Here is a 26,961-nt window from a genome sequence, read left to right on the forward strand (position 1 = left end):
GCGCGCGCGCCCCCGCCGCTCGGGGCGCGGCCCCGCGGCCGGCGCGCTCCAGGGCGGGGGATGTTGTGATGGAGAAGCCGCCGCGGAGCCCGAGTCCCGCAGCCTGAGCCACCTCCGCCACCTGGGCCTGGGGCCTCCCCGCGCAGGTAGGAGCTGCCCGCGGCCCGGGCCCAGCCCCGCAGCCCAGATCCCGACGCCCCCGGCAGGCGGCGGGGCCGGGCTAGCCCTTTGCCCCGCGGCTGGGGGGGCGGCGCGGGTCTCCCGGCCAGGCCCCGGCCCCGCGGGCGGCCCTCCCAGCGCGCGCGCCTTCCCACCGCCCTTTTGTGCCCCACCCCCGCCGCCAGCCCCCCCGGAGGTGCCCCCTGGGGCCTCGCCCCCACCCCCTCCCAGACCTGTACCTCCCGCTCCACGGGGATGAATAGCGGGTGACCCCGGGGGACGCGCGGCGAGCGGGGGGCGGTGGGGGAGGAGGGCTGCGGGGGGAGGGGAGACCGGGGCGGGGAGCGGGGGGGGGGGGGCACGCGGGGCTGAGATTGACACAGACGGCGCCGAATCCTGCGGGGTCCCAGGCCGGGAATCTGTCAAGCCGCATTCTGTTGCCCTCGGCGACCGAGGGGTGTGCCCTGGCGCGGCCGCCTGTGTCCCCGGCTCAGCCCGGAGGCCTAGCGCTCGCCCAAGCGTCGGTCCCGAGCGAGCTGCCCACCGCCAGTGCCGAGGTTATTTTGGACCCGCCAGCCCGATTCCTTTGAATTCCGAGCCCCTCCCAGCAGAGTCCCAGCCCGCGGCACTTCTTCAGACCGCGGCGACGCTGGTCGGTCGTTTCCTCGCTTCCATTCATTCTTAGAATCGCTCCACTCGTCCTCTGCTCCTGACATCGACTGACACTGCCCAAGCCAAGGTCACCAGGGACCTCCACGTGACCATTGAACACTCCCCTGACAGCCCCCTGTGCTCTTTTGTAGTATCCAGTGCTGGTGTCAACTCATTCTCCCTGAATCATTTCCCCCGTTCTCACCTACTGGCACGGTCTACTACTTTCAATCCCGTTTGTTTGTTACCTCCTCCTCTTTTTAGGTGTTGGGAACCTGTTCTGCTTCTGTCTTGAGCTGTCATTGTGCCCTCTGTCTGCATTCTCTCTTTGGATATTCCATTTGCTCTCAGGGCTTCAGGCTACATATATGCATGCTAATGGTCCCCAGGTTCTTGTGTACCTGGCTCCTGCCTCTTTCTTAAACTCTGATAGTCAACCTTCCCACACTCCCTCAGAAGTCCAACAGGAATTCCAGATCTGTGGATTCAAAGCTGAGTTATCTTCCTGGTGCTCCTTCTTTACCCTAGTTCCAAATCTGTTACCCTTCAACTGAGAAATGGCAACTTTCCAATCAGTTCCTTAAGCCGAAATTCTTGGACATTCTAGTTAGCCTCTGTCTCTCTCACCATTTTTGTTTGTTTGTTTTTGGGCCACACCCAAAAGTGCTCAGGACTTACTCCTGGCTCTGCAATCAGGGATCACTCCTTGTGGGGCTTCAGGGACCATGTGGGGTGCTGGGAGTTGAACCTGGGTCCTGTGCTTAGAATGCAATCGCCCTACCCCATTGTTCTATCTCCCTGTCTCCCCAACCCCACCCCCTTATCTCTCACCTACATCTGATGCTTCCAAGTTCTGTTACATACACTATTTAACTGTGTTTCTAATCTGTTCATTTTGCTTCATCCCTAGACTTAATCCAGGTCATAGCTCTTTCCTTGATTGTGCTACCCTTTTGCCTGGTTTTCTTTAACTGTTCTCCACACAGCAGCCAGTGTGATTCTTTATATAAAAAAAAAGTATTTGATCATTTACTCATTTAGCATTTTCATTATGATATCTTATTATCTCATTCCTACTTTGGACAAACTTGCAGACTATCGAATGTAGCCTGCCCACAGGGCAGAGTCTGGCAAACTCCCCGTGGCCTACCAAATATGCCAAATACCAGTAACAATGATGGGTCTCATTCTCCTAAAGAGCCTTGAATATAATCTCAGGGCTAGGATGAAAGAGACGTTACTGGGGCCTGCTCAAGGCAATCGACGATTAACAGGATGATGAAATGAAATGAAATGAAACTCATTTAGCAAATATGCTTTGAGCATCGTGTTAGAAACTGAAGATATAATTCTGCTCAAAATAGAGGGGATTCTTGTCCACCTTGCAATTTGGTGTGTGTGGATAATCAGATAAGAATCAAACTACACATGTAACACATACGATGAAAGGGTATACGGTGTCTGAATAATATACCAAAGCACATGCTAAACTGGTTTGGATTGTAGAAAGAGGGTCAGCAAAGGCTGTTCTGAGAATGTCATGCTGAGTAGTTTTGCTGAGAAGGTAGGAGGCAGTTCATGGCCAAAACAGAAGTCAAATGCAGACACATTGTGGAAACTGAGAGCAATATTGTCTTCAAGGAATCAATAGAAGGACAGAAAAGCAGAGTGCCAGAGCTGAAGAAGGCAGAGGGCAGACTGAACAGGACTGTTTAGACTAAATTTTTTTCTGTCAGGCTTGAGAGAGAGTACTGCAGGTAGAACGATTGCCTTTCATGCGGCAACCTGCACTGCATACGGTCCCCACCAAGCGTGATCCCTGAGCACAGAGCCAGAAATAAGCACCGAGCACTGCTGGGTATGACCAAAAACAAACAAAAAGAATTTGTCCTTGTTATAGATTGCTGATATGGAGGACTTGAAGGCACGAGGTTTTCTCAGACAGGAAATTGCCAGTACCTGGAAATGGATTGATTTCAGGGTGTGAGGGAGAGGGTGGTCTCAAGGATGGTGCCCCTACTTCAAGACTTGCATAGCAGGATGGGTGGTCGTACTGTTTCATGAGTCAGGGTCCCTGAAAGAGAGGCAGCGTGTGTGAGAGGGAAACGTGAAGGATCTGTTAGTTTGTGAGGCCTCTCAGCCAAGAGGAGATGTGGACTAGAAAGTGGAACGTGCATGTCAGGCGCGCAGAGGAGGAATCGAAAATGGCGATGGACCTGTGAATATCAGCAGTGGCTGATAAGTGAAGCTAGAGGCCTGAATGAATTCCTGAGTTGAGTTTCAGGTGGAAGTAGGAAAGGGAACAATCAGCCAGTAAAGAAGAATAAGAAATTACTGGAAAGTAACTGGAATGTAGGAAGGAAGCCAGGAGATGTGTATTGAAGCCACAAATGAAAGCTGCATGAAACACGACTGTGTCAGATGCTGCTGAGAGGACAGCTTGAGGCAAGAACTGCAAGTGTCCGTTAGATGAGGGGACATCAAGGTCCTGCTGGGAGCTATGACTGAGGCACATTGGGAGTGAATGCTAGAGTGAAGAGGGGTGAGGCGTTGGCAAAGGTGGATAGAGACAGCTCTTCTGAGAACTTTGTCTGTGCGGCGGGGCTGACCTGGGTTTGATCCCTGGCACCCCATATGGTCCCCTGCCAAGAGTGATCCCTGAGTGCAGAGCCAGAAGTAAGACCTGAGCACCTCTGAATATGGCCAAACAACAACAACAACACAACAAAATTCTGTGGACTGGCTTCCTTCCTTCCTTCTTTTTTTTGGGGGCAGGGGGGTGGTGGTGGTGTTGGGCTCTCATGGTGATACTCAGGGGTGACTCCTTACTCCTGGTAGTGCTCAGAATACCATATAGGATGCTGGGGATTGAACCCAGCTTGGCCACGTGCAAGGCAAGCATGCTGCTTGCTATAGTTTTGCTCTGACCCCTAAAATCTTTATTTTTCAATACCCAGTGGTGTTCAGGGCTTACTTCCGGCCCTGTGCTTGGAGTTTACTCTTGGTGGGCTCGGGAGACCATATGGGGTACTTGACATGAAACCTGGGTCAGCTGTGTCCAAGGCAAATGCCATACTCACTGTACTATCACTCTGGCCCCTTGTAGGATTTCTTTTTTATTGTTTTTCTGTTTTTGTTTTGGGGGTCACACCCAGCAGTGCTCAGGGCTTACTTCCAACTCTGTGCTCAGGGATCACACCTGGCGAGGTTTGGGGAACCATTTGGGGTGCCAGGGATTGAACCGTGGTCGGCTGCATAGAAGGCAGGCACCCTACCTGTTGTGCTTCATCAGGCCAGTAGTACTGGTGTGGTGCTCAGGAAACATGCAGCGCAAAGGGATCAGAACTGAATATCCTGCATGCAGAGCATGAGCAGGCTCGCCCATTGTGAAAGATTCTGTTCTTAAGTTGGGAGAGAGTGGATCCCATTGAGAAGAAGATTTTTCTTTTTAAAAAGAGCTAATGGGTTAATGGGGACATGGAAAGATGCGTCCAAATGACTGGTGAAGCAGTGGGTTTTAGGCGGAAGTAGAAAAAAGGTCAGAGGTTGACGTCAGTAGGTTTGTTTGTTTGCGGACATTCTCTGGCTGGGGGTGGGGGGGCTTTCACGTTTCCTCTGTAAATTATGACTGGAGCAGTGTGTATGAAGAGGGTAGCCCAGGGAGAGTGCTGCTCTTGTCTCAGTTTCCAAGCTGCTTCTTCAGGTAGGTCGTAACTAATATGTGGGCTAGAGTCAACCACAGGATTGCGTAGAGCTCTTCATGTGCTTCACCATGATAATAATTATTCCACACGTAGGGCGGGCCTATTCTAGATACCAGTACCCCACTGCATTGTAATGAGTTGTTCAGTGACTGGTTCCCCACTGGGCTGTAAACACCACTGGACAGGAACCATTTCTTTGTTTACATCACTCTTCCCCGTGTAGTTCCCAGCATATGGAAAGTTGTCAGGTTGGGGGGTCATTGACCTTGAGCAGTGTCCACCCCCAACCCTGTGGTCAGTCAAGACCATTTTTACACTCTGTGGCACTGCTTTAGTCAGGGCCCAAACAAATTCCTGCTTTATACCAGGATCCATTTGCCTCTTTCCATTTTCAAGAGGGTATAGATCTAGATGACCCTACAAGAGAGGAGAGGTTGAGTTGTACCCCTTACTTTGGCTTACTCCTGGCTCTGTACTCAGAGATCACTGCTGGTGGAGCTGGGTGGCTTTATGGAATGCTGGGGAGTGAACCCAGGTCAGCTGCATGCAGGGTCAGACCTCAACATCAGCCTGATATTGGGGCAGCCCTACCCATTTGTCCACCCAGTCAGAAAGCACCAGAGAAAGAATAAGAATGTGGCCACTTGTGACAAAATTTACTTAGAAAGATTTCCCGGGGGGGTTGGGGGGGGAGAGTCCCTACCCACTGTCCTATCTCTTCAGCCCTTCTTTCAGGGGGCATCCTCATTGGTACTCTGGGTCCTAGAGGCCATGCCTAGCTATAGTTGGCCCAGTGGTATAGTCTGATGGAGTGGTGCTTGGGTCTGTCCCCTGAGTACTTGAGAACACCAGATTCACCCTAGCAGTGTGAATGCCACCAGGGCTACACCTGGTGTTGTGGGGATGGGCTGGGGACATATTTACTGGGGATCAGTATTGGGACCTCATACATGCTCGGCATGCATGCTGCCCCACTGAGCTATTGCCTCAGCCCCTGTTTCCTTTCTTGGGCACAGTCAGGCCACTGGTTATCCTTCGTCTTCAAAGAGTCAGAGGGGGGGTTGTAGAATTTGGGGGGTGGAGGTGGGGAGCAAAAAAAAAATGTCAGAGTGGGCAGGGCTGGAGAGACAGTACAGCTTGTAAGACTCTTGCCTGCATGTGACTGCTTTGGATTTCATCCCTGACACCCTATATAGACCCCAGAGCCCCACCAGCAGTGATCCCTGAACTCATCCAGGAGTTAGCCCTGAGCACTGTCGAGTGCTCCAAAACTAAACAAAACAAGGGCTTGCTCCTTCAAACCAGTGTTCTCCCTTGAACACATAACTTTTTCTCTCTGTTCTTTTCCACTATGGAAAAGCCCCGCTTCTCTCGAACCTGTATTTCTCTCCCTGCAAATCTCTCTCAGTAAATTTTGTCAGAGGGTGGCTGCATTCTTTCTTGGGTGCTTTCTGACTCCGTGGCCAGATAGATAGGGCTGCCCTGTGTCAGGCTGATGCTCAGGTCTGTCCCACTTCACAGTGTGTGCCCTTCCGAGATCATATACTCCTGAGTATACTTTGTCATGTGCTAGGGAGAGGCTGATCCACTCACCGATGCTCCAGAGAGGGACTTGTTATCCGTCTGATTCTCTAAGCTTTGCTAGTCACTGGGCTCTTCTACCTCCTGAGTGTCTTGGGATGCCACTTTAGAATAGCCTCTGGGCCAGGCTTTTGATTTAACTCCCATTCCTTTTGGTGGTGGGGAGGGGGCGATTTAGGAGGGGTGGCCACACCTATTGGTGGTCAGGGGTCACTCCTGGCTCTGCACTTAGGGATTGCTCCTGGCAGATTTGGGGGACCAGATGGGGTACTGGGAATCGAACCTGGGTTGGCCCAGTGTAAGGCAAGCGCCCTACCTGCTACTGTTGCTCTAGTCTCAATCCTTCCTTTTTCTAGATCTCAGCCCTCACCTCTCTGGGACCCCTGCCCCATCTTATTATCTTCTGAAAGAACATTTATCTTCCCCTCACTCCGTGGCCCTTCCCCAGTGCATGGAGCCACATACGCCTTTCTTAACATTTGTCCTCAAGCTTTCTTGGTCCTCTTTTCTCTTGCCCCCATATCTATAACTTCTTCCTTTTTTCCCTCCACACCCCAGGCACCTTTTCTGAGCAACACCCACAGCACATGCTCCTTGGTAATGGGCATGTGAAACCGAGTCAGAGACAGCCCTGGATGTTGGGGTGGAATGTGGTTCTGGGCGCCATGAGACTCACAGGAGGAAATTGGTCACTGGAGGCTGTGGGGAGAGGACCGAGGAGGAAAGGCGGCTGGGCAGCTCTGACCGTAGAGCCAAGTTTTGAAACACGAGCAGAGGTTCTCACAGGGGGACAGGATTTCAAGCCGAGGGAGCCGTGTAAACAGACAGGCAGGACTATGAGCGTGTGACATATTCTAGAAAGCACCCGATTTCACGGGGCTGGAATGTGAGGTGTGAGGTCTGAGCATTCATAGACATGAGCTCAAGGCTGTCCTCACCAGCACAGACATCCTAAAGGCCGCGACGAGCCATTTAACTTCTCAGACTGAGGGACTGACATGATACAGGCTGGTTTCCATTTTTGGAAGATTACTGTGGTTCTGGGGAGAGGCAGTGCTGTCTATTTTTTCTTTTATTCCAGCGACCACAAGTTCTCTCTTGCCCAAGTGGAAAAGTGGAAGAGCCACACTGAGCAGATCAGCAGTTACATGTGAGGCAGAGACACAGAGAGGAATCTTGACCTCCTGGATGCGTGTGTAGCGTTGTACTAGGGTCTGAGGTGCTCGACAGGCCAAGAGCAGTGCGCCTGGACTCCTGCCTTGGGACTGTACACCAGCCCCCAAGAGATGGCAGAGTTGCGCTCAGGCAACCTGAAGCACCCGCGGCTCTGGTGCTTGGGACTGAGCATGACCCTGAGGAGGCAGAGAGAACCCGGCCGCGACCAGGCATGAGGGCAAGAAAGGGCATACGTTAGTGGGAACCAGGAAGGTGAACTCTCAGGCGAGAACCAGAGGGAGCTGAAGGGTGGGAACCTGGGGAAAGGTCTGCAGTGGGGAGCAGTTGACAGGGAAGAGTTGTGGGTGGGGGGTTAGAGGTAGATGGATCAGAAGTGGGAACACAGAGGAAGGAACGAGGGAGAGGGGAAATAGTGCAACAGCGAGAGGGGTCAGGATAAGAGGTCTGGACAGTTAGTGGTCAGGGACAGTGGTTTGTGAGGTGGGGAGCCAGTCTGATTTCCGGGAAAGCTCCTTGGGACAGGAGTGGTAGTACAGCAGGTAGGGCATTTGCCTTGTACCCTGCACCATCACCAGCATCTCATTGGGATACACCACCAGGAGTAACTCCTGGTAGAGCCCGGAATGCGTGCCCCCGCCCTCCCGAAAAAAAAAAAAATCAGGGAAGGAGGGGGCAGGGCAGTGGAAGGGCGGGAGAACAGGGAAGGGGGAAGGGGGGGATTGCTGGGGTCCTGGGCTTGAGGAATAAGGGGAGAAGTGATTGAGCAAGATTGGGAGGAGGGAGGAGGGAGCCTGAAGGGGCAACATGGAACTGGAGGGTCTCTCATGTGCTGGACAGGCTGAAGCCCTCGTGGGGCCACCAGGAGCAATGGTTGAGACAGTGGCACGATTGAAATGCTTTTTCTGAATCTGGCAGAGGAACTACTAAAATGAACATGGAGGAGATGGGGTAGATAGAGTCACTCATCAGTACAGCTCTGTGACTCTCTTTTCTGGGCCAGTCTGTGCTAAGGTTGAAGGCTCATTTGCATTGGGGGGGTGGGGGGTGGGGGGGTGGACAGGACAAGATCCTCACCGCCATGGGATTGGAATTACAGCCACAGGGAGATAACCACGCAGCAGAGCAAGTCGTTCCTTAGCCTGTCACAAGGACCTAGATGCAGGGAAGGATGTGGGCATGGCCACGAAAAAGAGTCTTGAGGGAAAGCCTAGCCGAGGGCTGTTCAAAGACATAAAGGGCTGGAGGGTTCAGCCCACAGGCTGCTGCCTTGAAATGGGCAGAGGGCAGTTGAGGAGCTAGTGGAGGGACTGGTGCCTGAGGTAAGAGACTTTAGAGAAATGGGCACCAAAATATTGCCTCAAAGCCTGGCTGGCCTGAGGAGCCGGAAATAAGCTCTGTGACCCACCTTCCCAGGGCTCTGTCTTTGGATCTGCAAGCTGTCCCCACCCTTACGGGCTGGAGCCCAGTGGTTTGTGGTGATGGAGCACAGCCTGGGGCCCACAATGTGTGTGTGTGTGTGTGTGTGGCTAGCAGGGTGATGGGATGAGGGGACAGTTCGTGGCCTGGTACAGTTGGCTGTGGCGGGAGATGCTGGAGTGCCAGGGCACAGAGAGCCCTTGTGTCGAGGCGCTGCTGTTAGGAGTGAGGGAAAAGTGGGGGGTGGGGGGTGGGGGAGACAGCACTGCCCTAGGAAGCACAGGCCTGGAGAATTGGGGGATGGGGTGGGCTGTGGGCCCCAGCCTGGCCTGGGTTCGGGGGACTCAATGCAGGGGAAAGGATTAAGCCCTGCATGTATTTCCTGGGGACGCAGCCCGGTGCAGGCTGCCCTGCTGAGTGTGGGCAGGTGAGGAGGAGCAGGGGGTGGCCCTGGGCAGCAGCAGGGGCGCCACCAGCCTTCCCTGGCCGCTCAGTATGTCCTCTCCCCACCCGCAGGATCTGCCAAGGCCATGTCTGTCCCATCGTCACTGAGCCAGTCGGCCATTAATGCCAACAGCCACGGAGGCCCCGCCCTGAGCCTGCCCCTGCCCCTGCACGCTGCCCACAACCAGCTGCTCAACGCCAAGCTGCAGGCCACAGCGGTGGGGCCCAAGGACCTGCGCAGTGCCATGGGGGAGGGTGGCGGGCCCGAGCCAGGCCCTGCCAATGCCAAGTGGCTAAAGGAGGGTCAGAACCAGCTCCGGCGGGCTGCCACTGCCCACCGTGACCAGAACCGCAACGTGACCTTGACCTTGGCTGAGGAGGCCAGCCAGGAGCCGGAGATGGCCCCTTTGGGCCCCAAAGGCCTGATGCACCTGTACTCTGAGTTGGAGCTCTCCGCCCACAACGCCGCCAACCGAGGGCTCCGGGGGCCTGGCCTGATTCTCAGCACCCACGATCAGGGGCCTGACGAGGGAGAAGAGAAGGCGGCCGGGGAAGCAGAGGAGGATGATGAGGAAGAGGACGACGAGGAGGAGGAGGACTTGTCTTCTCCCCCAGGACTTCCCGAGCCCCTGGAGAGTACGGAGGTTCCCCCCGGACCCCAGGCCCTTGCAGACGGTCCCCGGGAGCACAGCAAGAGTGCCAGCCTCCTGTTTGGCATGCGGAACAGTGCGGCCAGCGACGAGGACTCAAGCTGGGCAACCTTATCCCAGGGTAGCCCCTCCTACGGCTCCCCAGAGGACACAGGTACCTTGTGAAGCTTTTTTGTGGGGAATTGGGGATGGACAAGAGGGAAGAGTCCCAAGGCCCATGGCATCAGGTGCTTTGAAGGAGACTGTTCTGATCTGAGTGCTTTGATATGTCCTTAGAATACTCCCTCTAGCACATCCTGATGGCTGAGGACCAGGTTTGTGTATGGGCTACTCAACGGCCTGTTCACTGGCCCTCAGCTCAGCAACCATCACATTTAATCTTTAGAATAATGCTGTGGGCTAGACATCATTAGTGTCTCCATATTTACAGAGGACCACAAAAGAGATCCTCATGATTAGAGAGATAGTACGGTGGGTAATACACTTGCCTGGCATGCAGCCTACCCAAGTTCCATCCCTGGTACTGTTTATTGTCCCCTGAGCCCCTCCAGGAGGGAGCCCTGGATGCACAGCCTGAGTGAGCCTTGAGCACAGCTGGGCGTGGCTTCAAACCGAACCAAACCAAAACAAAAGACCTGGAGAAATTTAGTAGATTCCCCAGTCACAGACTGTCTGAAATCACATTAGAATTGAGGTTTATACGCAGTCCAGACCTGCACTCTCAGACCCATGTTACTCTGCTGCCGTGAGTGTGCATGGCATGCAGTGCACCAAGGCCGGGTCTAAACAGACCAGGTCTGGAGGGAGCAACAGCGTGTCCCCACAGAGCTCTATTTTGAAAGAGTTGTTGGATGCAGAGTACCAAACTGGGCATCGCAAGAAAACTGTTGTCGCTAAGAATAGGATCAGGGGATGGAGAGATAGAACAGTGGGTAGGGCGCTTGCCTTGCACACAGCCAACCCAGGTTCGATGGCCCATATGGTCCTGTCCCCTGAGCTACTCCAGGATGAGCCTTGAGCACAAAGCCAGGAGTAAACCCTGAGCACTCCTGGGCGTGGCGCCCTCCTCCCCAACCAGAGTGAAAACAGGATAGGAAGCAAAGGAAGAATAAATATGCACTTCTTTGGGGTGAGAGTCAAACAAGAATAGACAAGAGGATTCTCAAGATCGATCGTTTAATGTGTTCTACCTAGAGTCTTCACATTTGCTACTGTCACATAGAGGCGCCAAGGGCCGAAACAATGGGCTGCAGTGAAGGTAAAGATTAGGAGAGATTCTCTCAGGCCCAGCTGGGGGAGCCTGGCAGGGAGCACAGCGTTCCAATGAGCTGACTGTTCCCAAGGCAGCGCATTCTCCCCTTTCAGAAAGGGGGCAGCTTCAAACCTTCAGAAGGAGAGAGAAAAGAATAGTGGACCCGATTTACCCACGCCCCAGCTTTAGCAGTTCCCAGCCCAGGACTAATGCTGCTACGTCTGTACCGCCCCTTCCTCCCGGACTGCCGCCGGGGCTCTTTCATAGCAAATCCTTCCGTGTGTAACATTTATGCGGGCATTTCTAAAAGCAAAAACTCTTTTGAAAACCCACAGTCCTCTCAGCATGCCTACAAAAAATTAACTATAACTCCTCATCATTTTCAAATATCTAGTCAAGGTTCAGTTTTTCCCAGTTAATGAGTGTCTTTCCCACTCCCTCACCTCCTGACCTTTTAAAGGAGTTTTGATGGTTGAATCGATATCCAAATAAGTCCAGACCTTTCGATGGTTGATATGTCACTTAAAGTTTCTTTTGATCTTTGGTCTGTGTTCTCCCTGCCGCTCTCCAGTTTTGCTTGCAGGTGTGTGTGTGTGTGTGTGTGTGTGTGTGTGTGTGTGTGTGTATTTTAATTTTAGACACTGCGGTTTTGGTTTGGCCCTAGAATCTTTGTAGTCTCAGTTTTACCGACTCTGCACTGTGTTGAGTATGTTCCTCATCCCTTGAATTTCTTATGCTTGCTAGTGAGTTGTAGAGCTTTGATCAGATCCTTATTTGAAAGGGTTTTTTTCTTTTTGATCCTTTTTTGCATTTATTTTTGCAGGAACACTTGATAGGTGGTACTGGGGACTTTTCTCAAAGGCCAAGTCTGATCACCTCTTATGTGACACAGAGTGGTCTTTGTCAGTCACTGCCTGGACCGCCCCCTGGAAGTAACAACCGTTACTCTCCTCAGTTTGTTAGGTGGAAAAAAATGGAGCCTCAGTGAAGCCAGTGAATGTAACTCTTCAAGGAAAATGGAAAACTAGACATTGCTTCGAAATATCCCAGTTTTTCTAAATGTTAGCAGCTAGTTCTGGTGTTCAAAAACGCTCTCATCAGGCCTCACAAAATGTGTCTGGAGCTTGCATCAGCCTGCAGAGAGCTGGTCTGCAACCTCTGCTTGTAGGCGTCTCACACAGGCCATGTAATGGGAGGTCTGGATGCTGAGTGACTCCTGGGATGGGCACTGTGGTGGCCAGGCCTAGCCACACCCAGGAGGCTTCTGGAATAAGCAGGATAGCAGTACTGAAGAACAGGGAAGGGTGTGTCAGCGCAGACAGTGGCCTGTGGACTCAGCTAGGGCATTAGTAATGAAGGATCCTGCTGGTGAAGGTGGTGGGGATTGAGGCGAGCACCGTGGAGCCAGGCTGGGGAGGGTACTCAGTTTCTTTCTTTCTCTCTTTAATTCTTAAAAATGTTTTTGTAGGTCGTGGTGTCAGGGATCAGAGCCAGGGTTTCGCCACGTTAGACAGGTGCCCTTTGGCCCTGCTCACTCTCCCTTGATTGTGTACCGGTGGCCAAGTGTGTGAACGAATTCATGAAAGAGTGCTAAATGGACGAACTTTTCCTAGGGATTCACACTTGGTGCCTTGTCACTGCTGAGAACATACCTACAGCAGGCAGATGTTCCTGCCCTCATAATATTCATAGTCTGAGGAGGGGAGGCAGGTATAAATGGTTAGGAGCAATATGATGAGCACTGGATGGAAGGGAATGTTTGTGGAGGTGGGGAGGTGGGGGGGGGGATCAGAGGATTAGTCCAGGTTTGGGATGTGACCTTTGCATTGAGGAGAACTTGGTACAAGCCAGGTGAAGGCCCATGGGAAGGAAGCTGGGCACGGAGAGGAAGAGGGGCATGAGCCAAGCAAAAAGTGCCAAGGGGTTGGGAGAGAGCTAAGGCTGGGATTAGGCATGTGGTTAGTTAAGGGCTCATAACAGCCCATAGCGCCCTGTGGAGGAATTTGGATTCTATTCTGAAGGTAAAGAGAAAGATTATTAACTTGTGGAGTAATTTCATTAGTCTTAGCATTTTGGAAGAATCATTCAGGATTAAAAAGTGTAAATTGATGGGGACTAGACTGGAAACCTTTTGTGAGTCAAATGGGGTGGTCCAGGTTAAAAAATTCCTAGAATAAAGGTAGCCTAGATGGACCTATGATAAAAGTATCCCAGTGGTCTAGGGGAAAAAAAATTACTAGAACAAAAGTACAGTGGGTAGGGCACTTGCACATAGCTGGCCTGTGTTTGATCACTGGCTCTGCATATGGCCTCCTGCACCCTGTTGGAAGTGTTCCCTGAGCACTGAGCCAGGAGTAAGCCCTGAGCACCACCTGGTGTGGTCCCCAAATAAGCAGAAATAGCCTCGACTACAATAAAAGAGAGGGTAGAGAAAGAGAGAGAGCAGTAAGTAATTGACTAACTCCTGAGCAAATGTTTGAAGGTTTGCGTGGACAAATGAATGGGTAGATGAATGAATGCTACAGGAGCATTAGAGGGCAGGCCTGGGTGCCTGCATGGGCTGCTGAGGGCATGAAGGTGTGCATTCCTGAATAATACAGGCGTGAGGAAGCAATGGCCTGGGTGGAGCTGTGCCTAGAGGACACGTGCCAGGCTCCAGAAGGGCCTTCCAGATGGTCAAGGGAGGGGAGAGGCGCCCCTCCAGGACAGATCGGAAGGATAAAGCTCTCTGAGGCAGGAAAGTGCAGGCTGACAGGGCTGGCATATGGATTGGTGTGCCTGAGTCAGACCAAGACTGGTCATGGGGCCCCAGATTCAAGAAGCATCCGGCCCCTTGAGGGAGACGGGTGTGGCTGTGGAGGGCTAGGGCACGGCTGCCCTGGTGCTGGTGTTCCTGGAAGGCTTGGAGGGAAGGCTCTGCAGTTGAGGGGGATCTCTGGGGAAGAGCAGCCCGTCTGATTCCCTGGGGCGTGAGGGAGGGGCCCGGAGGTGGGGGAGAAGAGGCTCCTAGGAGGTGAGCTGTGCTGGATGCAGAGAGCCCCTCCTCTTGGGCCGGTGCCTTTGCAGGCGCAGGTTCCTGGGCACCCTGCCCAAATCGAGCCCTCCCGCCAGGTGTGCAGCCACCTTTGTGTGGCCACTCCCATTCGGAGCCTCTTTCCCTCCCCCCCCCGCCCCCCCCGGGGCCGGTTGCTCAGCAGCCAGGGTCTGGGGGCCTGCCTGTCCCTCAGCGCTGCCTCTTGGACCAGTCAGGATTCCTGGTTTCCCTGGTAACGGGAAGCACGTCAGCAGTCTGGGCACTCCCAGCCGCTCCTGGTGCTGCGGTTGCCGAGGAGACGCTGCAGCCTAGCTGGGCCCTGGCAGGTGAGGGGGGTGGTGCTGGGACGCCCCAAGCAGTGCCTCGCTTGCCGGGGCCCAGGTCTACAAGGTCCACTCTTGTTGCTCCCACAGCAGGGGCAGATTCTGGGCCGGGGAGGGTTCCCCGGGAGCCTCGAAGCCACACCCTGTTTGTGCTGAGCGCTGCAGGCTTTGCAGGGCCCCAGGTGGCGGGGTATCCCCCAGAGGGGAGAGGGGGTGGCTGAATCCCTCCTGGAGTCTCTCAGACTGGGCTCGGCTGAGGCCCCAAGAGGTGCCCACTGTGGAGGGGGGCTGCGGGGCGCAGATTCAGGGGGTGGGAAGCCAGAACTGGGAAGAAGAACTGAGAGTAGACAGCGCTGGGGTCTCATGCGTCCCCCCTTCCCCACCCCCAAGGACATACCCTGCTGGGGTGGTCCTGCCCCTCCCTGGTGATCTGCAGGCGGGCGAGGATCTCTCCTGGCAGGCTCTGCCCTGGTGAGAAGAGGCGGGATGCGCTTCTCTCTGCAGCCCAGCCCCAGGCTGTGAGCCCAGCTGGCTGGACTGGAGGGACCGTGAGGAGGGAGGGCGGAGGCAGGAGGGGCTGGGAGCGAGCACCATGTTCTCCCAGGACTTTTTCCTGGCCATCATCCTGCAGGACAGCAGCCCAGGTGAGGGCGCCCGGGGCCCTGGGCAGGACCTGGGTGGGGCTGGCGGGAGAGCAGAGGCCATGGAGCCAGCAGCCAGGCTGCGGCTGGGGGGTGGAAGGGGGAGGCTGCACGTCACCGTGCGCTGCTAGTAGCCACCGCGGAAGTGTCTGCCTCGGTGTGCATGGCAGGGTCGGACGTGGCATGGGTTGGATGAGTGTCATGTGTGTTCATGCTGGGTGGTGCCACCACACCTGTGTGGGGGTCATTGTGGGTACAGCATCCCCACAGGGCTTCTGGGGGCTGGCACAGCTTTGCGTGTGTGTGTGTGTATGTGTGTGTATGTGTATCTCTGTGTGTGTGTGTGTGTGTGTGTGTGTGTGTGTCTGTGCGCGCGCATGCGTGGTGTCTGCATCAGTGTCTGTGTGGTGTTGGTGTGAATGTGTCTGCCACCACACATTCATCTACCCTGGTATGTGGGGGCTGCTGTATTTTCGGGCACACACACCCTTGGTGGTGGTGGTGGTGGCAAAGGTGTGTTGGCAGAGCATGTGCAGGTGATGTGTCTGGGTCTGCATGTGCATAGGAGCTGGAGCATGAGTCTGTACGCCAGGAGTGCAGATGGGGCCACTCGCTTCTTCTCTGCCTTCCTGTTTCCCTCCATGAGCCACATCAATCAGGAGCTGGGCCCAGCAGGAGACCTGAGCTGTGCCCCCTGCTGGTGGCCCCTTGTTGTGGCTGCAGATGGCATACTCTAGCATGAAGGGGGTTGTGCTGGAGCCTTTGCCCCCCATCATTTTCTCAACCCTGTGGTATTTTTTTGGGGGGGAGGGTGGGGGCACTTAGGCAGACACAGCTGCTTTCTGCTGATTGGGTGATATGACCCTCATTGAGCTCCAACCCCCTGCCCCCAACCTGGCAGATTCCTTCTGGAACCCCAACGCCTTCGAGACGGATTCCGACCTGCCGGCTGGATGGATGAGGGTCCAGGACACCTCAGGGACCTACTACTGGCACATCCCAACAGGGACCACCCAGTGGGAACCCCCAGGCCGCGCCTCCCCCTCACAGGGAAGCAGCCCCCGAGAGGAGACCTCGCAGGTGAGCGTGCAGGCCTGTTGTTTCTGAGTGGGGCAGTGGGTGGGGGAGCACCCCCCCCTCATTCCCCCCATCCCTCCACCAGCTCACCTGGACTGGCTTCACCCATGGAGAAGGCTTCGAGGATGGGGAATTCTGGAAGGTGAGCAAGGGGCCTGCATCGCGGTGGGGGGCTGGAGGAGGGATGGCCATGGTCAAGTTCTGGTTCCTTTCTCTCTATTCCAAGGATGAGCCAAGTGAGGAAGCCCCGATGGACTTGGGGCTGAAGGAAGCCGAGGAGGGGACCCTGCCCTTCCCTGCCCAGAGCCTCAGGTGAGGGTGCAGCCTGGCGGAGTGGCCTGGCAAGGGAACGGCTCATGTCTGGCAGGAGCTTGGGGGGTGCTCCCAGGATAGGGGTCCTGTACCAAGTGTTGTCATCTGCCTCCAGCCCGGAGCCATTGCCCCAGGAGGAGGAGAAGCTGCCCCCCAGGAATGCCAACCCGGGAATCAAGGTTTGTGATTCTGTCCCCACTCTGCAGGCTGGGGCCTCTTATCATTGGGTTCTGGGGTATTTCTGGTCGCAGGGTCACTCAGTCAGCTCCCAAGTTTGGGGCTTGTCCCGTCACAGAGCAGACCCAGGACCACTGTTGTTTCGAACTTAGCCAGCCAGGTGGCCTGGTGGGGTCCCCTCCCAGGTTTGCCTTAGGTTTATCCTCGCACCATCAGGGGATCTTCCCCCTAACCTCTCCAACCCCCAGCATCAGCCCTCTCTGCTGCCCTCCATATCCTATCTCGGGGAACCTCGCACTCTCCCACCATCTTCTGAGTCTGGAAGGTGTCCTGTCTCCCCAAGCCCCTCTGTGCCCTGTGCTTCCGTGGATTTCGCTCAGCCTCCCCTCCCCTCCCATTCTGTGTCTGACAGTGTTTCGCGGTGCGCTCGCTGGGCTGGGTGGAGATGACCGAAGAGGAACTGGCCCCTGGACGCAGCAGCGTGGCTGTCAACAATTGCATTCGTCAACTCTCCTACCACAAAAACAATCTGCACGACCCCATGTCTGGGGGCTGGGGGGAGGTGAGGGTCAGAGGCCAAGTGAAAGCGCTGGGAGGTGGGGGCGAACGGAGCTGCCCAGGCCTGGGTTGGGGGTGGTGGGTGTAGCACAACCCCTGGGGTGCCAGAGAAGTCATGTGTGACTCACTCAGCACAAGCCAGATGGGCAGAGGGTTCCACACCAAAACATGCCCCCCCCCCCGCCCCCAAGCCGTGGCTGGTCTCCCTGCGCTGGAAATGGTGGCAGTCAGCCACCATCCTGTAGGTCCACCCTGAGTGCTGCTTCCTGGTGCTGCAGGGGAAGGATCTGCTACTCCAGCTGGACGACGAGACCCTGAAGCTGGTGGAGCCGCAGAGCCAGGCCTTGCTGCATGCCCAGCCCATCGTCAGCATCCGTGTATGGGGCGTCGGGCGGGATAGTGGAAGGTGGGAGCAGGGTTTAGCATCCCGGGGTGGGCGGGAGGGGGAGGCCCCCACAGCACTCGGAGCCCGGTCCTCCTTTCTAACTCTGTTGCTTGCCTCTCTTTGCTGCCGGACTCAGAGAGAGGTACCATGCCTGTTTCCACTGGCCCTTTTCTCCTCCCACACGTGGACCAGAAGCGCCCTAGTTGCCCTCTTCTGCCCCGCCCCTCCCTGCCCGCGGTGCTCGCCCATCCTTCCCCACCTCCGCATGCTCGCCCGTCTGCCCTCAGCCTGGGGCCGCCCCCACAGGACCCTGTCCCCAAGAGCAGAAACTTCTGAGGAGCTGTGAGGGATGGGGAGGGTGTGTCGTGGGGAGGAGGTGCGGGATGAGACTACACAGGGCGACCCTGGAGAACACCGAGATGCTCCTCCCCCAACAGGGACTTTGCCTATGTAGCTCGGGATAAGCTGACCCAGATGCTCAAGTGCCACGTGTTTCGCTGTGAGGCGCCCGCCAAGAACATCGCCACCAGCCTGCATGAGATCTGCTCTAAGGCACGGCCCCCTTCGCACCCTAAGCTAGCTGCCGGCGTGGTTCTCTAAGGCTGTGGGGCTGGAGTGGGGACTCCAGGGTGACACAGACCTAACAGACCTTCCTTCTGTCATTTGCTCCCTTCTTAGATCATGGCCGAACGGCGCAATGCCCGCTGCTTGGTAAATGGGCTCTCCCTGGACCACTCTAAACTTGTGGATGTACCTTTTCAAGGTCAGTGTCCCATCCCGGCCAGACCCTGCTCAGCCTTATTACTCAAGACCCTATGACTCAAGAAGCGCCACGAGCCTCTGGGCAGACAGGATAGCAAAATGGGCAGCACGAGACTAAACGCGTGGGCTCAGTCAGTGGAGGGACTTCAGCTCAAGGGACGCAGGTCAGGCGGAGGGAAGTGGACAAGATTTATAACTGTGACTGACCTTTCTCTTCTTTCCTACAGTGGAATTTCCAGCGCCTAAGAATGAGTTGGTACAAAAGTTCCAGGTTTATTACCTGGGGAATGTGCCTGTCGCCAAGCCTGTTGGTATGTCCTTTACCCCCCCAGGGGCCACTGCCTGGCTCCTAAGGCTCTGCCCCCCTCCCACCCACCCCCACCCCCCGCTTCCTGAGGCCTCCTTTAGCATCCCATGATGCTGCTTGTCACTCTGCCCTTCCACTTCCTGAGCCTCTGTCGCAGCTGCACTCAGGCCAGCCCAAAGCAGAGGGCGGCACATCTTCCTGAGCAGGAACCATGTGACACTGGGATGGGGGAACTTTCTGGGGGAGAATCTCCTAGGAAAGCCATAGCTGCGTTGAGACAGGTTGTAGGTGATGGGAACACCAGGCAGCCTGGAGTGAGGCTTTGGGATTACAGCACTAGCCAGACCGTGAGCATCTCAAGAGGAAGCTTTATTGTTTAGAGAGTACTTTCTTTGGAGGGTATGCCATCACCAGTTTGTTGATAAGGAAACTAAAGCTCAGTCGAGACTTAAAATCTTACAATCCTGGAGCTTCCGTAGTACCTGATGTTTGCTCGTTTGTTCTTTCACTTAGAAGGTCCCTATGAAGCCCTCCATGTCTGATTTCACGTAGGGTACATACACTGGGGGTGGGGGTGGGGGAAACAGGACTTAATTGAATAATTATACAGTAAGTGTGTAATTACAGATTGTCATTCATTAACAGAAAATAGCTAGTGCTGAGAAACTAGGTATCAACAGGAATTTCATCTATTCTTGGGCATGAGAAAAGACTTCTTGAGGGCCAGAAAGGGCACAGGGGTTAAGCACTTGTCTTGCATGTTGCTGAGCCCAGCTGAGTCTTGGGCACTGCATGTGGCCCCTCGAGCAGCACCTGGAGTGATCCCTGAGTACAGAGCTAGGCGTGAGCCCTGAGCAACTGTGGTGTGGCCCCAGAACCTTGCACCCCTCCCTCTCCCCCCCCCAAAAATGTAAAGGTGTCAGTGTGATAACGTGGCATGGTTGGATAAGGCAGGAAAAGCCCATTCTAGGCGGAATGAACATGTGTGTGAGGACCACTGTGGAAGGCACTTTGGCTCTTCAGAGACATGGAGAGAAGGTGAAATGCTTGCGGTGCAGTGAGAGCTGGATAGCTGGTAGATGTGAGGAACCTAATAGCACCCCCCCTTTTAAAATATTTTTATTTTGATAAAGTTGTTCACAGTGACGTATTAAACTCAATATTCCAACACCAGTCCCACCACCATTACACCTTGCCACCATTACACCATTTCAAAATTCAAATTCAATTTTGAATTTTCCCAACCATTAGCCAAGCCTGTCCCAGTAATTAATTTTGACCCTAAATAATTTATTCCGTGAAAATAAATATTGCTTGTTATGAATAATTTGCTAAAAATGATAAAATATTTCTTAGAAGAAAGTGCGTATAGATTGTTGTATCTTACTCTGGAGCCTTTAAGCCCTTGTATAAGAGATTACTAACTTGTTGTTACAGGTGACCCTTGTGTGCTAATATTTTCTTCCTAGAGATTGGTTGTCTTCTACTTTACATCCCATTCAATGTGGTGCTCCTCCAGGTATATCAGTGGTGTAGAGTATGAGCTGTCGCGCACCCCAGGAATTCTAAAAAATTTAAATAGGGTGATACAGCTGGAGTGAAATTTTTAACTGGATGGTGACTTTGGGGTCTGGCGGCATCTCTGTAGCTTGTTGATCTCTTCCAAGATTTATTTATGAGTCTCTGGATCATGGCCTATTAATGAGCTTATATGGCACCAGAGATAGTTCGTGGGCGTGAATGCCGGGGTCCCTGAAGAACAGAGGGATGGGGGAAGGTTGCCCATTCCTGGTTCTGACTCCATGAGAGCCTGGAAATTTTGGTCACAAATTCTGCATACCTGAGTTTTTCAACATATTCATTCCAGGATAAGGCTTGTTGTGAGCCTATGGAGTCCAGCCGTGAGCAAGGTGGCGATTGGAGTGTGGTGGTTTTCAGTTGCTGGGGCTTCTTTTGGGTGGGTGGTGGGCTCACGTGCCCTCTCCAGGGTACCCTGGATGAGACTCAGCCTGGTGCAGGATCTGGAGGCATCTCTCCTAATAGCCCCTTAACTATCTGTTCTTCTCCTAAGACCCATGCTGGGCTGTTTGTTTTCAGGAGAGTGCTCGGCATAATCATCTTCAGATTTTGTAAAGCTCACTTTTGGCTGTGCCATGGAGAAAGATGTTCAGCGGGTGGAGGAGGATGTGAGGAACGCAATTAGCAGGATCTTGCAGTAGTCGTGACCAGAAATGAGAATGTCTTGGACTACAGCGTTGCTGAAGAGGAGTGTCTAGATTCAAGAGATGTTCAGACAATTAGAAAACGCAAGCTTTGGGGCCAGGGTTGTATCCCGCAGCAGTGGAGCACTCATTTTGCATGTGTGAGGCCCTCAATTCATCCCCGTGGCACCACAACAAACAAAATCCAGGCCTCTCTTACGGATTGAATACGGAGTGAAGGACAGAGGCATGAAGAATGACTCTTGCTCCCTGACTTTTGGAGAGTGGTAAAATTGTCTAAAGATAGCAGACACTGGAAGAGGACAGTTATGGAGTGGAGACTGGGAATTAAATTTTAGACAAGTTGAGTTTGAGGTACCTTGGAGAAGCTGAGTTGCAAATAAAAGTTAGCAGTTGCGTTCATAGAGGAGAGGTATGGGTTGGAAATTCAGATTCGGACCCTGTTTGGTGACGGGGTAATCGGTGAGTATAGATCAGACTGACCCCCAAACTGACCCCCAAAACTTGCCCCCAGTGAGAAGAGAAATGAGGCTAGACTCAGGCTTGAGGCTTGTCAGCATATTTAGTAGCCTGTGGGAGTAGGAGGGTGATCAAGGAACAAAAGATTCTTCTTCAAGAAATGATGAGTTGAACATACAGTGGGTAATGCACTTGCCTTGCATGTGCTTACCCAGGTTTAATCCCTGGCACCCTGAATGGTCTCCTGAGCCCCACCAAGAGTGATTTCTGAATGCAGAGTCAGGACTAAGCTGGACATTGCCCCCAAACAAACAAAACCCCCAAATAAATGAGTCATGCCAGAAGAGTGGAAAGGGTTTGTGAAGACAGATGAAGTGAGCGAGACTTACCTTGGATGACATAGCCAGCAGTTGGTAGATCTAGGCTCAAATCCTGGTTGTTGTTCGATTCTTTCCCTCTCAAACCACACTGGCTTTAATAACTAGCACTGTATGTTTAATGACCGGAGAAAGCAAATTCATCCCCCCAGTCATCTTGTTTTAATTATCACAAGAAGGGGTTTTTAGGTGCTGGAGAGATAGTACAGAGTGTAGGGTGTTTTCTTTGTATGGGCTGACCTGGGTTCAATTCCCAGCATCCAATATGGTCATCAGAGTACCACCAGGAGTGATCCCTGAGTACTGAGCCAGGAGTAAATGCTGAACATTGCCAGCTTGGCTCAATAATCAAAATAGAAAAGAAAAAAATGTTGGGGTGGGTGGATATTATGGGGCAATAACAGGGAAACTGTGTGGGTTGTAGATCAGTGGGTGCCAGAATAAAATAGACTTTTCTTGTGGGCTGGTTCCCTAAGGTACACTTCATCTTATCTACAAACCCAAACAAAATGAGGGCTAGGTTTCAGAAGGAAAGGGGAAACTGAGGATTAGGTAAACCTTATCTTTGGGCTTTGGTCAAGAACAGTTCTCCTTATCTAATTTTGATCTTTGGCTCCATTTCGAAATGAAGCTGTTAGTATAGCACTATTGAAATGTTGGGTGGATTGAAAGGCTCTTTTGTATTATAAAGTTTCTATATTAAAAAAGATCTTTCTGTATTATAGGCCTCAGATTAGTTTGCTGTTTCCCTCAAGTTTGAGAAAATTGAAAAATCCAGAAAGCAAAGATCACAGTGAGAAATAGGATGTGAAATCCTCTGGGACAATAGGCAGATTAGTAGGCAGCTTTATTGGATAAGAGCACTGGTCAAAAACACACGTTTAATGACAGAACCCACACAAAGGGTGGGGGTTGAACTGGGGTTAGAAGTTAGGAACAGAGAGTAAGGTGTTTTTCTTGCCTCTGGCTTGCCTGAGTAGATCCCCTGCATACCCCCAAACCCTGCCAGAAGTAATCCCTGAGTACAGAGCCAGGAGTAAACCCTGAGTTTGGGTGTGGCCCCAAAACCAAACAAACAAAAGAGGGGTAGAATTTCAGAGAGGCGGGAGCTGTTCCAGTTGGATTCTCTAGTACTATCACTACAGAGATGGGTGGAGACTTAGGTATGTAGGGGATCAACTCAGGAGATGGTACAGGAGGTAAGACACTTGCCTGCAATTAAAGGTGCTTCGCTCCCCAGCATTGCCTGTGGCTCCCAAGCACCACCAGGGGTCACTCCTGAGTACTGCTGGGTGTGGCTCAACTGTTCTTCCCCCGCCCCCCAAACCCACGAAAACAGGGGGCTGGAAGTGAGAAAAGCAACCCCAGTGAGCAGAGAGGTTATTTGGCTAACACCTCCACCACTGCACTCATTTCTGCCGTTTCGTCTTCCCTCTCTGACTTCTTGCCTCTTCAGTTATTGCCCCTGTACCTGTCGCTTCTCCCCTTCATCTTTTCCATGCACAGGTTTTGACTGTGCTAAATCTGCCACCTGGCTGCTTTGTCCACCCTCTGCCCATCAGCTCAGGGGCCAGCCGTTTGCGGGAGGGCAGCAGTGGTCTCTCTGCTTGCCTCCAGCTTTATCTTATGCGGGCTAGTTTTTGAACCACCAGGAGTTTAACATTGGCCCCTTTTTCTTGTTTCATTTTTGTTTTGGGGCCACCCCTGGCAATGCTCAAGGCTGACTGCTGACTTCTGCGCTCAGGGATCACTCCTGGCTAGGCTCAAAGGACCATATGGGGTGCTGGAAATTGAACCCAGGTCAGCTGTGAGGCAGGCACCCTTCCTGCTGAACGATTGTTGCGGCCCACTGCTGCCTTCTAAAGCATTCGCTCATTCATTCATTACCATTGGGTGCCAATATGTGCTAGGTTCTTGGTTTACCTTAAGGTCAGGTTGCTACCTGTAGGTACTTGATATACTATCCAGGAAATGCAGATTATTGAAAAAAAAAAAAGAGAGAGAGAGAAAAAAAAGCAAAAAAAAAAGCTGTAGCCTGAGCAGTCGTATAGTGGGTAGGGCATTTTGCTTTGCACAAATGGGTTCTGTCACTGGCATCCAATATGTTCCCCCAATCCCTGATTCATGAGAATAGCTGGGTGTGACCCCCAAACAAACAAACACCCCCCCCACCATGGTTTGTAGTATTTTTAGATGGTAATGGTTGCTGTGAACAAAAAAATACAGAGTAGGCTTAGGAGGGTTGTGGGATGCAGGCCAGGAGCCAGGGCAAGTCTGTCCTGGTGGTTGACAGCCGTGACGGGCTTTCCCAGCTTCTTGTCCCACTGCTTTCCTCCACCTCTGCTTATCTCCCCCACACAAGATCCGGTTCCACCTCATGGCTGGTCTGCAGACCTTGCCGTCCTGGGTTTGTGCTCATGATGTTCATTCCACTGGCCCGTCTTGTATGTCACAGTCCCCCGCATTCCTGCTTGGCCCTTCGCCCCCACCCCCATCCCATCTCTGTCATTCTTCCCTGGACTTCTGGGTTCTCTGCTTGGACTCGCAGTCGGCCTGAGCTGCCTTGGCAGGGCCTTGTGCTGGCATCTGGATTCCTTCAGGGATAAGCCTAGTGCTCTTGGTCAGGACACAGAGCAGCTCAACTTGGTTTTGGTTCTTTAAGATGGTCTGAACCCCATGTGGAAAAGTTTTTCAGCAGTTTCAAGATGTTATGCCCAGCGCTATCCCAGCAATGTCCTCTCACAGCCCGGGTGCAGGATAGGCTTTGGGGACAGAGCCTGAGGGATCCCTGCAAGACTTAGGATGGCGGAAACATTTCCCTGTGAGAGAGGGGGGAGAGAGAGAGAGAGAGAAACTTTGGTAAGCCACTTACCTTGCACACAGCCAAACCAGGCTCGATCCCCAGCGTCCCATATGGCCCCCTAAGCACTACCAGGAGTTAGAGTGCAGAGGCAGGAGTAAGCCCTGAGCATCGCTGGTTGAATCCCCCTCCCCAGTTTTTTTTTTTTTCCATTAACCCCAGACAGGCATTTCCCTCAGTTACTGTCTGTGTTCCTTAAGAGCATCATTTCTCCATACTTTGTATTCCCCATCTGCCTATCTGGGATTTGCCAAGATTAAATGTTTATAAAGGCAACATAAATAATCTGAAGCTCAGGGAGCAGTAAAATATGAGGCTTGACAGCTCTGGAGAGGACAGTATGGTTGGTTTTTTTTTTTTTTTTTTGAGAACTTGTATGCTCTGGAGAGGAGTTGACCTGGATCCAGCCCAAGGTAAGATGAGCAAGGCCACGTCAGGGCAGCCTTTCTAGGAAGATACTTGTCCTCTGTGCACCAGGAGACCTGTATGGGAACTCAGTGGCCTGGGAGCTAGGCAGAGAGACCTTTGACCTGTGTTCTCGAGGGTGACATTGTTCATTCTCCCCTCTTTGCCACAGAGCTAAAGGGCATCTTTGACCCCAGAGCCAGGTCATGAGTGATAAAAGCAGAAGGGGTGCAAGACACGTGTCCCTGCAGTGAAGAGTGAGGAAATCTTTTATACAAGAACCTGGTCTTTGAGCGTTTGGCAGGAAGGAGTGAATGCAACCAAGATTTTGGCAGCTTTTCAGGTTATGAAAAATTGGGCTCTGGTCAAGGGCTACAGCAAGGGCTAGGGGAAGGGCCAACATAAGCCCGACTCTGGAACCGGGTACCCCTTCTCCTTGTCACTGCAGGCACACCTTAAAAGCTTCAGCTTCCTCATCTGTAAAATGATGGTTAAAAGAATGTATTGTGAGATTGTTGGGGATATAACTGAGATGATGCACTGTACTGCCTCAGCAGCACAGGACAGGAGAGTAAGGATTTCTCAGGAGGCTCTGAAACAAAACAAGGCTTGGGTATCAGGTTAGGGTTGACCAGCAGGGGCTGTTTGGAAGGTACCGGTGTGAATTTATAGAATGCCCCTGTGTGCGCTTGAGAACAACACAGGGCTTGGGGATGTCAGCTTTGGAGATGGTGCGGGGTGTCATTCTATTCTGATGGTCGAAAGTGACAGAAACAGTGAAGAAAATAAAGTTAGGATTCAAGCTAGAGGAAACCCTGAAGGTGCCAAGTCACTGCAGCCCAGGAAAGCCCCCCGGGAAAGGATTCCAGTGCAGCACTGCCCTGAGCTGTAGGCTGCCCAGGGTGACGCATGAAAGGTCTTGGCGGGCGGGGCTGGGGAATTGCTCCTCACCCCCAGTGGCACCACATTTGTGGCCACATTTGTGGCTGTTGCCTTCCAGGGATCGACGTGATAAATGGGGCCCTGGAGTCGGTCCTGTCCTCCAGTAGCCGTGAGCAGTGGACCCCCAGTCACGTGAGTGTGGCCCCTGCCACCCTTACCATCTTGCACCAGCAGGTAAGGACCGAGGGCCGGGGAAGGCAGGGCCGTGCCTCTGAGGAAGTGGTCAGATGGCGGTGCTCCTTCGTAACGGGTGTCCTCTCCCCAGACGGAGGCCGTGCTGGGGGAGTGTCGGGTGCGCTTCCTCTCCTTCCTGGCAGTGGGCAGGGACGTCCACACCTTCGCATTCATCATGGCTGCCGGCCCAGCCTCCTTCTGCTGCCACATGTTCTGGTGCGAGCCCAATGCTGCAAGCCTCTCAGAGGCTGTGCAGGCTGCGTGCATGGTAAGTGGGTGTGGTGGATGGTGAGAGGGTGGCACTGCCCCCGCCCCCCCGGTGTGGGGCAGGCTGGTGAGTGACTGGCCCTCTGCCTCTCTGCAGCTCCGCTACCAGAAGTGTCTGGATGCACGTTCCCAGGCCTCCACCTCCTGCCTCCCAGCACCCCCTGCTGAGTCCGTTGCCCGGCGCGTTGGCTGGACCGTCCGTAGGGGGGTTCAGTCGCTGTGGGGCTCCCTCAAGCCCAAACGGCTGGGGGCCCATACCCCCTGAAGCCCCCCCTCCTCCCTCCACCTGCTTGCATTGTGGTCCTCTGGGGAACTCAAGGGTGTGGGGCAGGGTGGGGCCCTAGGGGCTATTCTTAGGCCACAGCCCCCCGAAAGCTGCCCCTCCCTCCCAAGAAGTTGGGGTTCCCTGCCTAGGGGATGGGGAGGGGGAAGTGACAATACTGGATTGATGATAGAGACATGGGGAGCGAGGGCCAGCCCTGGGCTCTCACCCGTTTCCAGTGGAGCAGGAGGGAATGGTTTAGGCCAGGCCCTCCTGGGAGGGTCCAGGAAAGGGGTGGCAGTCCAGGTATGGGTCACCTCCCCTCTGCTCTCTGGGCATCTCTGCTGTACTGATAACACTAATAAAGTCTGTCTGCCCTGCTGA

General features: G+C 53.5%; 1 protein-coding gene across 2 annotated transcripts; it reads left to right on the plus strand.

The window, feature by feature from the left end:
- APBB1 (amyloid beta precursor protein binding family B member 1) lies at positions 1-26,961 on the plus strand. Of its 2 annotated transcripts, XM_056116033.1 has the most exons (14): positions 1-146; positions 9,204-9,935; positions 15,933-16,111; positions 16,194-16,250; positions 16,335-16,420; positions 16,536-16,599; positions 17,010-17,159; positions 17,434-17,561; positions 17,978-18,092; positions 18,219-18,303; positions 18,530-18,613; positions 25,933-26,048; positions 26,140-26,316; positions 26,413-26,961. In XM_056116033.1, the coding sequence occupies exons 2-14, from the start codon at positions 9,218-9,220 to the stop codon at positions 26,578-26,580; spliced, it is 2,127 nt and encodes a 708-aa protein (XP_055972008.1). In that variant the 5' UTR covers positions 1-146; positions 9,204-9,217; the 3' UTR covers positions 26,581-26,961. The 2 variants fall into 2 exon arrangements, with proteins under 2 accessions (XP_055972008.1, XP_055972009.1); XM_056116034.1 differs by lacking the exons at positions 1-146; positions 9,204-9,935 and adding an exon at positions 14,719-15,034.

The sequence above is a fragment of the Sorex fumeus genome, unplaced genomic scaffold (genome assembly GCF_029834395.1).
Source record: "Sorex fumeus unplaced genomic scaffold, SorFum_2.1 ptg000030l, whole genome shotgun sequence".
NCBI lineage: Eukaryota > Metazoa > Chordata > Mammalia > Eulipotyphla > Soricidae > Sorex > Sorex fumeus.

Bases quoted from the DNA above. Each gene is read 5' to 3' on its own strand.
- APBB1 (XM_056116033.1), top strand. From the start codon at position 9,218: ATGTCTGTCCCATCGTCACTGAGCCAGTCGGCCATTAATGCCAACAGC. The intron at 16,421-16,535 runs GTGAGGGTGCAG...ATCTGCCTCCAG, and splicing joins TTCCCTGCCCAGAGCCTCAG to CCCGGAGCCATTGCCCCAGG. The intron at 26,049-26,139 runs GTAAGGACCGAG...TCCTCTCCCCAG, and splicing joins TTACCATCTTGCACCAGCAG to ACGGAGGCCGTGCTGGGGGA.